Source organism: Castor canadensis, chromosome 1, assembly GCF_047511655.1.
Source record: "Castor canadensis chromosome 1, mCasCan1.hap1v2, whole genome shotgun sequence".
Classification (NCBI taxonomy): domain Eukaryota; kingdom Metazoa; phylum Chordata; class Mammalia; order Rodentia; family Castoridae; genus Castor; species Castor canadensis.
Genome location: NC_133386.1, coordinates 29,612,389 through 29,626,455, shown reverse-complemented (window position 1 = coordinate 29,626,455; position 14,067 = coordinate 29,612,389). Strand labels below are relative to the sequence as shown.

At 38.8% G+C, this 14,067-nt stretch overlaps 1 protein-coding gene and 1 pseudogene across 1 annotated transcript in view; one reads left to right on the top strand and one right to left on the bottom strand.

Annotated features, from left to right (window-relative positions):
* Window positions 1–1,265: 1,265 nt before the first annotated feature.
* Window positions 1,266–14,067, bottom strand: part of Slc2a12 (solute carrier family 2 member 12) — a 50,797-nt gene continuing 37,995 nt past the window's right edge. The window contains exons 4-5 of the mRNA XM_020181844.2: window positions 13,832–13,964; window positions 1,266–3,722 (exon numbers count right to left, since the gene is read on the bottom strand). Coding sequence (XP_020037433.1) covers window positions 3,569–3,722; window positions 13,832–13,964 — 287 coding nt within the window. The 3' untranslated portion in view covers window positions 1,266–3,568. The remainder of the gene's footprint in view (window positions 3,723–13,831; window positions 13,965–14,067) is intronic.
* On the top strand, window positions 7,726–12,586 carry LOC141423340 (large ribosomal subunit protein eL43-like; annotated as a pseudogene).

The window sequence follows — 14,067 nt, the reverse complement described above, 5'->3', positions numbered from 1 at the left end:
CTTTTTAACCTATGCAAGTTTAGACTCTGGCTGAAGTGTGTTGGCTTTTTGAGGTTGATTTTATATATATGTATATGCTATATGTGTGTGGTGTCTTTTCATGCTCTGTTACCAAATATCAAATAGGATTTTTTTTTTTATATTTTGCAGATTAGAAGTAAAAATATGTATATAAACTCTAGGGAATTGGAGTAGAACTTTATAAAAGATTTTTATGTTGCAAATTTAATACAATAGAAAATGTTAAATAGCTTTTAAAGGTAAAGAAATTGTAGTTTTAAAAAGACAAACCTCTTACCCACCAGTTGGACATGAGAAAGAAGCTGTAATGGGTTGTACCTTGTGTACTTTTGTGTTCTGGAAAGACTCAGTTGTAGTCGTAGGGATGTGATTGAGGTTCTTGACTTACTCATCTTAGGTTTCTCAAGGCTCTACTAGGAGTCTTGTCTGAAGTTGATAACATTGTTCTGTTTTAACAAGAAGTGCCCACAAGCTGCCTCTGTGCCACAGTAGTTCCTTGAAAGCCATTTTGCAAGTTTTGTCTTTCCCTTTGCTGTGTCTTATTTAATTTAGCTAAAGAGTGACTTCAATATATAAGATTGATACTCTTAGTTTGAATAAATACACATTTGTGAAACAGGGTCGTGGCTCACACATGGCCCTGAAATGGTAACGCAGGATCAGTTGTGCTCCACTGCTTAAGTTTAGAGGTATACTGCAACCAACACTGACTTTACCTAGAAATGAGCTGGGTAAAGAGTCAAAGAAGCTTCTCAGTAGAAACTGAATAGAGAGAGTTTTTCAACACACTCTCCCACAAATACTGCGTTTACCTACATATTTTGAAATGTTCGTAAAAACTTGCAACACCTGAACCTCCATGTTTAGTACATTTTCTGTACCATATTATAAAATCTTGAAAACCTACCTTAAGCACTGAACAGTATATATTATGTTTATTTTTGTTTTCTTTTTTCTTAAAGCCTTCCCCTGCCCCTGCCTCTCCTTCCCTCAAAAGTAGGGGCAAAGGTTAACTTTTTATACTTTTTCTCATGTAAGATTTAAGTGTGATTTTTTTAAGCCTTAATTCTTTTTTTTACATTTGTTTGTTTCATTTTAAGATCAGTAGGATAGCTTAACTCCTACATACAGAGAATAAAATAAGATGAAAAAGTTACAAGCAGGCTGTTTTTCAAGGTTTAAAATTTTCTCACTTATTTTTAATTAACAGTATAAGTCAACTCATTTTGAAGTACTCACACAAATTAAAAAAAAAAAAACATAGAAAGGGGGGAGAAAACATAATTGTATAGCCAGGGTGCAGATCCAGATGCACAAACACTTTCGGTGTTTGGATGACTTGAAAACCAGGCAAACTGGAACTTTTGGAAATGCTTTATCTGGGAGGGGAGGCAAGATTGCCTGATGGGATCAGGATTCAGGACTGTTGAGTAATCGCCGCCTGGTAGTGTCTGTGGATAGTCCACTGAACATAACCAGTCTGGGAAGAAGTGAGTGTGTCTGATGTCTTCTGGTTTTCCACAAGTACTGTAAATTTTTTTAATAAATAAAAGCTGTGAATATATACATACAAATTGTAAGTATTCCCCCTTTTTATTTTTGAAAACCAAAAAGCTTCATTTGGTGGGGCTGGGAGTGGGGACAAGTATTGGATAAAATTATTTTGAAGACAAAATTGTTTAGTTGTAGACTCAGGATGATAAAAGAAAAATACGAGAGAATGTTTAAGATTCTGAAGTTAAATGTTATTAGTAATAAACCAGCTTAGTTATTTTCCTGGCCATTTATAATGAACAGCCAAACCAAGAAATAGCTAAAATGTATGTAGTGGTTGAACTTGAATTGTGTAACAGGTTTTAAAAATATCTTAAAATCTGGGATGCTTGGCAAAAAAAAAAAAAAAGTTATTTTGATAACCTGTCTTGATATTTTAAAAATCTTGGCATATTATTCCAGCAAAGTTTCATGATGAATTAACATTGATCCTCTGCAGAACTTTTCCCTCCTCTTGCCAAAACAAACAAAAAACACTGCATGCTCTAACTTGAATATGAAATGTAACATGACAGAATCAAGACCTCAGATCTCCTTTCCTTGTAGCTTCTTCCTGCCAACTTTAATTTAGATAGCACATTTCAGAACCAGGACTTCACCACGTTCCTGAGTCTCACATGTCAGCATTTTACTGTTGCTTACATGGGTCTTTCCACCCTCTATCAAACTAGAACAGTAGGGGTCAGTAGGAAAATTTCCTGGCCAAATAACTTAAGGCTCTTAGGAGTCTCTTCAAGTGTCATATTTTTTAAGTAATTTTTTTTCAAGTTAAGTTGTTCATTCTTTAGGTTTTCTCTGTGTCTTGCATAACTTATACTAGTGATCTAATAAGTGACTACTTTAAGTGATTGAAGATTCTTTATTTTGGATTTTATATCATATCCAAATTCTGTTGGTAAAATGCCTTATCAGATCTTAGAATTCAACTGAAGAAATACAGGACAGAGCAATTCATCATGTTGGGAAAACCCCAAGATGGTATGGTTGGCCCATCTCTTTTTTATCACAGAGAAAAACATAGGAAATTATCCTGATGTCTGAACGTCATGTATTAAGTCTGCATTCATTTGAAAGTCAACATCGATTATAGCCTGTGTGCCATAACCTGAGGTAGAGAGATTCCTGAGGAGTCAGAGGAATTGCAGGAAACTGTAAGCTATCACGGAAGCGTTCCAAGAAGAGCATTTTTATAGGTATGACTTAATTACTTAAACCTAATTGCTTAGAAATTTGGATAAATAATCTAATGGCCTGATTCATTTTCTGATGTTTTTCTAACAGCTACTTCTAAATAAATATGGTCTCCAGATTTTAAATTGTCCTTTGTAATCATTTCTTAAAAAGATGAAAAACGCTTATTTTTCTCAAGTATTACAAAATTGTTTAATACCATGAAATTCATAATAATATAGTTTGCATTAAATTATGCTTCATAATTCATAAAATAAGCTGCACAATCTTTGACTTGTGGACTAAAAATTATTACTAAAATCCTAACCACAACCCTATCCTAATTTAGAACATATGTGCAATTGTCCGCATGTGTGTCCTGGTTCTTTTCTGGACAAGACCCAGTGCAAGTAGTGTTTTAGTAGGCAAAACTGTAAGCGCCTCTCCAGAACGCTTATGTGTCTGAATAATAAAGCTGGGGCTGGTCTCCATGTACACCTAAGCTTAAGGGGGTTGATCTCATCACTAAGACATCAAAGGCTGCTCTTTGAAAAAGAAAGTATTGAGCTAGCTACTATTGTAGATTTTTTGTTTGTGTTTTAAACCTGATATTGTGCTTAGAATAAGAAAAAGATTGCTTAGGATCTTGTACCTCATCTATCCTGAGGTTCCAGGAAGAGGAATTAAAGGCTGTATTTATAACTTCAGGGTGTCCCTTTAAATAATAATGAAGAGAAAGTGGAAGTGGCCAATGTGCACTAGTACAAAGACACCCTGTAAGTGTTCTTATACTGTAATCCACATTCATTAGGACTTGAGGACATTAGGTTTCTGAGGAAAGCTGCCTCAGTTGTTCCTTTCTACACAGCTTTGTGCATTCCAGGAGCTGCTGCTCCTGGGGCTTTCCTTTTTGAAGCTGTGTTGGCACTAATTCTTCTTGGTGATGACTCATAAAACAAATGTTTTTCACATAGTTCCTGAAAGAGAAAGAGACAGGAGTGAAAATGTCATTCTTTGCTTACAGTACTTGAGAAAAATGTGCAGACTATTATTTTTTAAAATCACCCAGGGCTTTTAATGTTTTAGCTTTGCAAAAACATTTTTATTGTGAGGCCTTGCTATATCGTGAAATTCAGTGTATATCATGACCTTTGGCATGCAAATGGTCAGATGGGGTGTCTTAACACAGCCACAGCACCCCTCCCTGCAGGCCGGGACCCCAAAGGTAGTTTTAGAACTGGTGGATGTTCATCCCAAATCCTGTTTCATTTTCTTCCTTTTTTCTAACTACCACTCTGCCTATATTTATATATTTGCATTATCCCCCTCACTGCTGCATTAATACATTCATTTCTGCAGGTTTATACTATCGGCATAAAAATATGCTATAATATGTTATCTTATTTAAAAATTAGAGGGGGGTGCCTTAGAACCTCCTTTTTCAAATCTTTTTCTGTAATTTAACCCAGGAATCAAGTGGTTGTGCCATGGTAAGTGGAATGGATGGAGTAGATACATTTCTGCTTTCAAGGAGCTTGTGTTTTCATAAGGGAGGCAATCATACTAAATTTAAAGTAAAAGTGCTGGGGAGAAAAGTAAATGGAAAAAGAATGACTTAGGGGAAGGGATTATATCACATAGGTGGCATCTCTAAAGAGGTGACATTTGATGGGAAACGAATTCCAGAGAACTGAAAATTGAGGCAGAGGAATAGGTTGGTACTTGGAATTTGAAGTCTAGAAAAGCGTTTTACGATGGGAAATACTGCAGCTTTGTGTGTTATAATCCTATAGAAGGGGGGTGTTGGTGGCACCATCAGTACTAATGAAGCATTGGTCTTTGCACCAAGGCATAGTATGCGGTCATAGATAGATGTGGATGTGTGTAGGTTAGATCTCATGGCAAGAGGGTGGCCTCTCTATTTCTGTTCTCTTGGTGAGCTAAAAAAGTCACCAATAGAAAGTGGGAAGTGGTGGCAGAGGCTTGAGGACAGAGTGTAGATGTGAAGTAATCTTGCAAAGGAAGAAAGTCAGCTTGCCAGGGGACTGCAGTAGATTGCAGAGCATCCATAAAGACTTAGTTGAGATTTATGGTCATAAATTTAAAGCAAGACTGGTCAACGTAGTGAATGCATTGTTCAGCCATGTTTACCTTCTCAGATACAGGGATAAAATTAAAAGTTAACTAATCAGAATTAAGTTTTGCCTGAATGATGGAGAGAGATGGTGCAGGGAAGAAGAGGGTATATGTAAAGGATTAGCTAGGATAAGAAAGAAAGTGAGAAAATGCATGCCAGGTCCTTGAGGGATTGAAGACTTGTCAACCTACTTGAGAAAGTAAGTTGTAGAGAAAAGTAGTCTGAGGGTAAGGGATTCTTGTAAATAGAGCAGTGATTGGTAACGACAATTCATCTGTTGCTCCCCTTCACAGCAAAATCATTGCAGGGAGTGGACTATAGCTGATGTCTTCGCCTCAAGTCCCCTCAGTTAGCTTCTGTCCTCACTCCACTGAGACTGCCTGACAAGCTTGTGATTACCTATTTGTACTGGCCCTCACCTCACTGTACCTCATCTATTATGCTGTTTGTTCTCCTGGCTTTTCTCCAGTCTCGCCATTGGTTCTTTTATGATATTTCCTTTCCTCTGCTTGATCTCTAGATGTTGACTTAATCTTGGTCAGGTGGGCAGGGCTTGGTCTAACCTTGGGCCTCATTTTCTTTTCTCTGCTTCTGACTGGGTGATCCCATCTGGTTTCCTGACTTAAAAACCACTTGCAAGCCAATGGTCCGCACATTCAACTCTAACGCAAAGGGTCTCCAGAATTTCAGATTTACTGTATGTATCCATCTGCGTACTAATAATGTCTCTACCTGATGTCTGCTAGGCATCTCCAAATTAATATATCCAAAACAGAACTGTCATCTCCTATATCCTGAAGTGCAGGCCTCCTCCAGGCTTCCCCCATCCCACTGCCCATCTGGCTTCTCAAACCAAAACTTTAGGCATCATCCTGACTACTCTGTTGCCTCACTCCCGGATCCAGATCATTTATTCATTCCTTCAATGATGAGCTTCAATTATATGCCAAGGGATTTTCCATGTGCTGAGATACAGCAGTGAACAAAATTACAAAATTCCCGCCCTCGAGGAGTTTAAATATAACAAAAAGACAGTCAAAAGACCAAGTAAAAGAGTGTTTCACTTTTAGTTAAAACTGAAGTAGGAAAGTAGATGTAGAGTTGCGGACATGATAGTGATTTTAAACAGGGTGATAGGAAAAGGGAAGATGAAGCAGCTAGGTATCTAGGGGATGTCTAGGGAAAGGACAGAGAAAACAAGGGTGAAGATTCTGAGTCTTAAGCAGCATACCTGAGTGAGTTTGGGATATATCAAAAAGGCCAGTGTGGCCATGGGTAAAAGACCAAGAGGGGAGGAGGAGGCAGAGGTCTTTAAAGCCGTCAGGAGGCTTTTACTCTAGATGGAGAGCCCCTAGAGGATTGGAGCAAAGGATGACCTGGTCATCTTTAAAGGGACCCCTAATTACTGTGTAGAGAATAGACTGGAGGGGGAAGATGAAGGAAATGGGAACCAGGTAGGTGGCCACCATGGTAATACAGAAAGGAGTTCATGGTGACTCAGGTATGAAGGTGGTAGCCGTAGATGCATTCTGAAGTAAAAGCCAACGCAGCCTTCTGATTAGATTGAATAAGGAGTGTGAGGGAAAGAGATTCAGAGAAGACTCCAGGGTTTGTGGCTACAGCAAGAAGGAGTAAAATGGTGTCCAGTGAGTAGAGAGAGATGGAGGCATGGACATCATGAGTTCAGTTTAGGACATGCTAGGCTTAGGTTATCTGTTAGACATTTGAAAACAGATGTACATAAGAGATGAACAGACAAGCCTCAAATTCCGAAGCAAGATCTAAGCTAGAGATGCAAATTTTAGTTATTGGAATTGAGATGGTACAAAAGCCATGACATTGGCTGAGGTCAATGAGCCAGTGAGTGTGATAGATAGACCCCTGCGATTAGCCATGTGTTAAGAGCCATTTCAGAGCAGTGATGGTTATAAAAGTCTTATTGGAACATGTTCATGAGAAAATGGAGCAGAATTGAAAATAGCAGCAACTCTTTAGAAGAGCTTGGATGTAGTAGAGATACCAAGCAAAGATTGGGAAGAAAAATGGCACCATTTTCATTTCCATGGGGAAAGAATTATGCAAGTTTCTATGCTGATGAGAGGTAGTGATAAAAATATGACTGGCTAAGGCATGATCAGGGAAAACGAGTGTGCTGGAGAAGGGCAGATGGCTTCAAGGGGTTGCCCTTGAATGAGAGTTGATACTTAGGACCTGGACAGTAGTGTAGGTAGCTACAAATCGTGACATGTAGACTGACATGGTAGGTGGTAGAAGTTCCCTTCTGATTATTTCTGCTTACTTAGTGAGGTCAGAGCAAGGACACTGGTAGAAAGTAAGGAGGTCAGGAGGTTCCCCAAGAGAGAAGGTGCCATTGGGCAGTTGTCTAGGACAGAGGCAGATTGAATGAACTAGGGACTTAGGTCATTGCCATACAGCATTGAGGTGTGTGCTTCCTCAGCCTCATTCAACTTTGTGGCTGCCAATGGTCACTTGGATGTGCCTTAAAATGACCACATCATGCTGTTGTCCTACATAAAATCCATCAGTAGCTCCAACTGCAGGTAGAATGAAACTCCAGTGCCTCACTCAGCACACAAAACCTACACACTGGTCTCTCCCTACTTTCTAACTTAATCTCAGCATCTGAGACCTGCACTTGGTTCCCTTCCTGAAACAAGTCAAGCCTGTTTCTGAGTTAGCCTTTACCCTGGCTGTTCTCTGCTTGAATTGAACCCTCTTTCCCAGTAGGCTCTTTATAATCACCCAGATTTCATTTTAAAGGTTAAGATGATAATCTTCTTGGGTTACCCAATCAAAAGTAGCCCTCCCCCCCGCCCCCACACACACATTTTATTCTAGTGGTTTTTCTAGCTGATAAAGTGGTGCTAAGCACCCAGATCAGTGCCTGGCATGTAACTAGGTATGCTGATTAAGTATTTAGTTGCACTGTGTTAGCCTGCAGGAAGGGCCACATCAAATTAACTACTAAAAGTAAAAAATAATTTATAAAACTTTGACTTGTTTTATTTTCTTAAATAAATTCACTTAAATTCACTTAAATTGGGGAAAAGAGTAAATAAAGTCACAGTTGAAAAAGCAAAAATAGCAAACTTCCCATTTTAAGTTTGTAGCTGGCAGAGCAGATATTCCAAATAAAATCCTTTCAAATTATATTACTACAGATATCTTTTCTGACCTCTTAGCTGAGTCACTGTTTATTTCATAAGGAACTTGACATCTTGGAAGAATATTTGTTTTCTCAGCTTTGTAAAACTAGGAGTAAAAGAACCTAACTCCAAATTTGAGAGAGGAAAATCTTAAGCAATGTGTGGTATTAAATTTGAAGTTAATTTGATATTATAAATAGTTTCCTTTCTTACTCCTTAGAAAAACTCATTGGGATTTATACATCAGGATTGGTTTCCCTGGTGACAAAAGTTGATTCATTGTTTTATTAACTTCTAAATTCCTAAGGACTCCCTTAGCTCAGCAGTGACCTCAGTCCAGTTCATGTCAGCCTCCACGTAAGAGCAAATTCCTTGGACTTTTCAACACCCCACATTTCCTTAACTAATTTGATATTAGTTATATTAGTAGTATTTGCCAATACCACTATTTTGGGGTTTGGGGTGGGGAGAGTTGTTTGTTTTTGTCTCTGACATTACTCTCCAGGGAACTTTGTTTAACATATGCGTCATACATAATTTGGTCAGTTTACATAATTCAAACTGCTTACATTTTCATTTTAAAAGCTTTTGTCAGGTGCCATGATTCATACCTACAATCCTAGAGGATCATGGTTCAAGACCAACTTAGGCAAAAAGTTCATGGGACCCCCATTTCAAGAGAAAAATGCTGGGTACAGTGACATGCACCTGCCATCCCAGCTATGGAAGTAAACAAGAGAATCATGGTTCAGGCTGGCCTGGGCAAAAAGCGAGATTCTCATCTCCAAAATAACCAGAGCAAAAAATGCTGGGGGTATGACTCAAGGAGTGGGTGCCTGCCTAGCAAGCAATAAGCCCTGAGTTCAAACTCCAGTGCTGCTCTCCTCCTCCCCGGTCAAAAAAAAAGCTTTTGTCAATCTACTGCATGAAGCAAAGAAGAGCCCTTGGCAATTAAGTATTGCCTGAGTAGGAGTTAACTAAAATTTCTAGAAGAAAATTCTTTTCCTTTTTGCTCTCTGTACTGTGTTTCCCCCACAGTCCTCAACCAGTCAGTACTACTGTTGCTGTAATTGAGTTTAAAGTGCAGAATTGTTCTGCCATCTTCCTTTTTGTTTCTCAGCATCAGTCTCCTTATCTAGTTTTGGTCTTCAACACAAACCTTGCAGTACTTATTGAAAGTAAGCCAACCTTTGGCGTTGGTCCTGTCCTAATTCACAATTTCTTGGAGAGAACATGGATTTAAGTTTATGACTCAAACATAACAAATATGTTTCTTTCACAAATATTTCATAAGTCAGAAATTAACTCATTGAGACAAGAGGCCTTCCCCACCCCAAATTCTGAATTAATAAGTTTGGTCAAGTTTTAGATACCCAAATCATATGTTCTTAAACAAAAAAATCTTCTGGAATTCCACTAGATGGAAAGACTGGATTTTATTAAATTCTGTCCTCCAATTTTCATTTGGCTTATAATTTGGTACATTTGACAGCTATGTGAAAAACAGATCCAAAAGTTTTTTTAATCTCAAGTCATGACGAACATTGCTTTCAAGTTAGACATTATTATAGGAATACACCATCATGCCCCATCTCTGCCTCAATTTTTTAGTGTTATTCACAAGAAATTTAGCAGCTAGGCACTGGTGGCTCACACCTGTAATCCTAGCTACTCAGGAGACTGAGATCAGGAGGATCATGGTTTGAAGCCAGCCCCTGGCAAATGATTTGTGAGACCCTGTCTTGAAAAAACCCATCACAAAAAAAGGGCTGGTAGAGTGGTTCAAGTGGTGGAGCGCATACCTAGCAAATGTGAGACCCTGTGTTCAAACCCAAGTACCATCAAATATAAATGTATATAAATACAAACTTACCGTGAGACCAAAGAAAGTTAGGCCTCAGGGCCCCTCACCTGCTCAGCCCCATCCAAGAGTCAGAATCATATTCAATTTTGCCTTGATAACTTGGAATATTTTTCTAAAAATAAAGTTCTCAAAAGCTTAGACTCCACTCTACACTGATCTTGTCCACATACTTAATACCTATGTACTTGTGTGTCAAATCTCTACCTTCTGCATAGATATTTCTCCTAAACTCCAGATCCCTACATGTGCTTGCATTCTTTCCCTTCATTTGCAAGTTCCATAGGTACCTCAAATACAATCTGTATAAACTGAACTAATCGTCATACCCAACCCCTGACCTGCTCCTCTGTCTCTGAGTCTTCTGTGAATGTTACTCTTGTATACTGGGTAAGTCTTTGAAGCTTGAGAAATATCCTAACTCCCTCTTTACCCTCAACCATCTTTCCTATCTAGCTCTAAATTTTGTAGGTTCTATACTGCACCACATCCGGCCTCATAGTTTCCTATCTGCTTCCTCCAACAGCTTCTTCATAGATCCCCTCCATTCACTGTCTCCCCTTTCCATCCTCCATATTTGCCAGAAAATTCCTTCCATACGCTGGTGACTTTATTCTCCTGATCTGCTACTCTAAGCCCTATTGCTTTCAGGATAAAATCCAAATTCCTTACCAAGATGGAGAAGACCCTTCCTGACTGCCCTTTGCTGTGGGCTCATCTCTCAATTCTCAGCTAAAAACATATTAATCTTTATACCACAACATCACGTATATTGACCCCTGTGTGTGATCCCCCCTCATCTGACTACCTCATCTCCCCACACACTTTGTCAAGATTCAACTCTGACATCATCTCTTTCAACAGCTTTTATAGAATAAAAACAAAAAGATAAGTAAATTCTCTTTGTGCTAACTAACACAGTATACTAGAATGAGCTGAGTTATTTTGTTACTCTTAAAGTAAGGAAGCTATGGATTCTTGGTCCTCTATATTTACAATTTTCTCTTTAGCCTGGCCCATAGTAGGTGGTCAGCAAATTGTTGAATAAGCAACACCTGAAGTATGGGCAAAGCAATGATATGAAGCCAGTATATGCCTCAATTTTCTTAACCGTTTTTCCTCCCATTGCATAGACTGAGTTAGACCATAAATTAATCACATCTGCCCACTTTGGCTTGGGCCTAGGTTGTAGTAACATGGCCAAATGCACCAAGAAGGTCAGAATCATCGGTAATTAGGGGACCCAATATGGTGCCTCCCTCCAGAAAATAGTGAAGAAAATTGAAATCAGCCAGCACACCATGCATTCTTGCAAAACCAAGATGAAGAGACAGGCTGTGGGAATCTGCCAGTGTGGTTCCTGCATGAAAACAGGCTGCTGTTACCTGGACCTACAACACCACTTCTGCAGTCACAGTCAAGTCTGCCATCAGAAGACTGAAGGAACTAAAAGACAAGTAGAAGTTCTACCATTTGAGACATCCCTAGCCTACAATAAAATGGGTTAATCTGTATAACCAAAAAAAAAAAAAAAAAATGACATCCTGTGACCCCTAGATCAAAACATGTGAAGTCATCCATCTTGTAGGATGTATGGTTTGCATACTCATATCCAATCCCCCCCCACAATAAAGTCAGCACTGGTCTTGTTCACAAATCATCAAATTAAATAGCAGACGCTTTTCAAGTGTCTACTAGGAATCAATACAATTAGATTCTGTTCAGGTTACCAAAGAGATAACATAGGGAAACCAAAGCTAAGTCATCTGGTTACAGACGTTTAACCATAAGAGTGCTAGGTCAGGTAGTATAGGAGAAAATGGAACTAGAAAGTTGAAAATCTGGGAGAGAGGAATGCTTTCCGGGTCTGGAGTTATTCAGGCTTCATGGTTGCGAATCTGGGTTGACTCTTAAGACATAAGGATGAAGAGCTCAGGCTTCAAAGGTAGCTCTAAGGTAGGAATACAGGGAGAAATAAGGAGATATGAGTCTGAGAGGTAAGAGGTAAACCAGAGAGCCTGTTTCATGGGAGCTAAAAGAGCATTTCAAGAAAAAGTAGGTGTGGTAGATTATATGTAGCCAAAAATTCTTTACACTTCATCCCAGCAAGAGGGGAAGTCTGTTTCCATACCCCTTGAATCTTAGTTGGCCTTAAGACTTGTACTGGCAATAGAAAGTGTCAGTGATGTGAGAATTTCAGAATGTAAAAGGGCCATGAGGTTTCTTCACCCATCACTACACGTTGGAATGCTGCATGTGAAGTGACATTAGCCTCCTGACAGAGAAGAGGCTGTATGGAGGAGAACTGAAGACTGACTACCTCCACCTCTGACCACCTATGTGGTCAAGCCCTTTGTGATCATGGTCCTTCCATTCCCAGTGACCACCCTGCCCTTGTCACTCATGAGTGACTCCAGGTGAAACAAGCAGCGCATCACCCAATCAAACCAAAGAGTCCTGGGAAGCAGTCAAGTTGTTACTTTCAGCAATGCATGGGGGATGGTTTGTTATGCAGCAGTAGGTAACTGACAGGAAACCAGTATAGGAAAGGTCAAGAAATGGAGGAAAATGAATACATGTGGAAGTCGCCGGTGTCTTGGCATCTCAGAACTAAAAAGGTCTGAATCTGGCCCAAATGTTTCCAGTTTCCAGATGAATGCATTAAGTCTATCAAAGTCTGAGGCTAGTAATTATTTGAATTATGTATTTCTAATTAATAGTTTTATTCAGATTTTATGCTTGCCAAGAAATCTAAACATTTGGCTTCAACTTACATAAATTCAGGAATGTGCTAGTTGGACTGAGAGTATACCCAGGCTTCCTGGCAACTGCATTTTCATTATAAATCAAACATTTTCATCTTCATTTTACTTTTTAAAAATGGCCTTATCTGTATCAAAATTCAGCTATACACTCTAACATTTAATGTATGGTTCTAATTGAGAAAAGTTCTTCTGCTTACTACAGTAAAATATTTTAAATTTTTCAAGCATTTAAAAGGGCATAAAACACAGAAAAATCCCATATTCTGTTTCTTACCCCGCACTAAGCCAGGATTAGCAGTTTTGTCTATATAAATGTGTGTGCACACGTATACCCACCATCAATTCACCTATCAGGGTTATTCTTCAGATAAAAGAGAGTCACTATGCCCACACTCTCTTTGAAAGTATTTCTAAAAGAAAATCACAGTCTGTAAAAAACATATTTTCTCCCATTATATTAAAACCCAGGAAGAAGTATTCCTACATTTCCAAGTGTAAAGATTTAATTCTAAGAAGAGAAACAAGTTTCCCTTCATTCCTAGCCCCTATGGGACATGTCTTCCCCCAGGCCATTAATTTTGGCATAGAGCTGTGAGCTGTGCTACCAACGGGAAAAAGTTTCCTGTGGCCCACTTCTCTCCATGTGAAATTTATTTAACCAGTTTACTAAATGCCTGTTCATGTAAAAATAAAACACTTCACCTTTCTTAAAATTAACTTCACTTATCATATTTAAAGCAATTGTAGCCATTTAGACCCAAGACTTTTTCAGCTAATTATAGCCTTTACAAAAGTTTAGGGCTTGAAGTCCTGTATGTCTGATAGAGATGCAAGCTGAAGCTATGATCCTGGCCTAGAGTGCCCATGGTATCCCAGCACCTACCCACAACCCCAAGAAAATGTCCTCTCTGAGGAACTATAAGGAAGAGAGAGGTTCTTAATCACGACTGAAAAGAGCTTAGAAAGCCTCACTTGTACTTTCTCAGCTGAGTCACCCACATGAAAGACAAGACAGGGGAACTGGAATTATGCATGGAGACGTAGTGTTACAGCAAAGAGAATACCCTAAAATGATTTTATATATTATGACTTAGTTGTATATAAAACTACATTTTTGACCAAAGCCTGTTCAGAGACCAATGTAGCAAATACTTACGGTTTTGCTAGCTCCTTTGATATTTGTTCCAAAGAGCACCCCTTTGTCTCAGGTATAAATACAACCACAAAAACTAGGCATGCAAGACTCATGATTGTATATGTAAAGCACACCCATGGCAAGCCAATAAGATCTATAAGAGACAAAAGGAATTGATTAGAGATGAATAATGTGATTCCATTTGTGAGCACTTCTTCTCAGAGCATACATAAAGCCATACGCATTCTCACCCATGC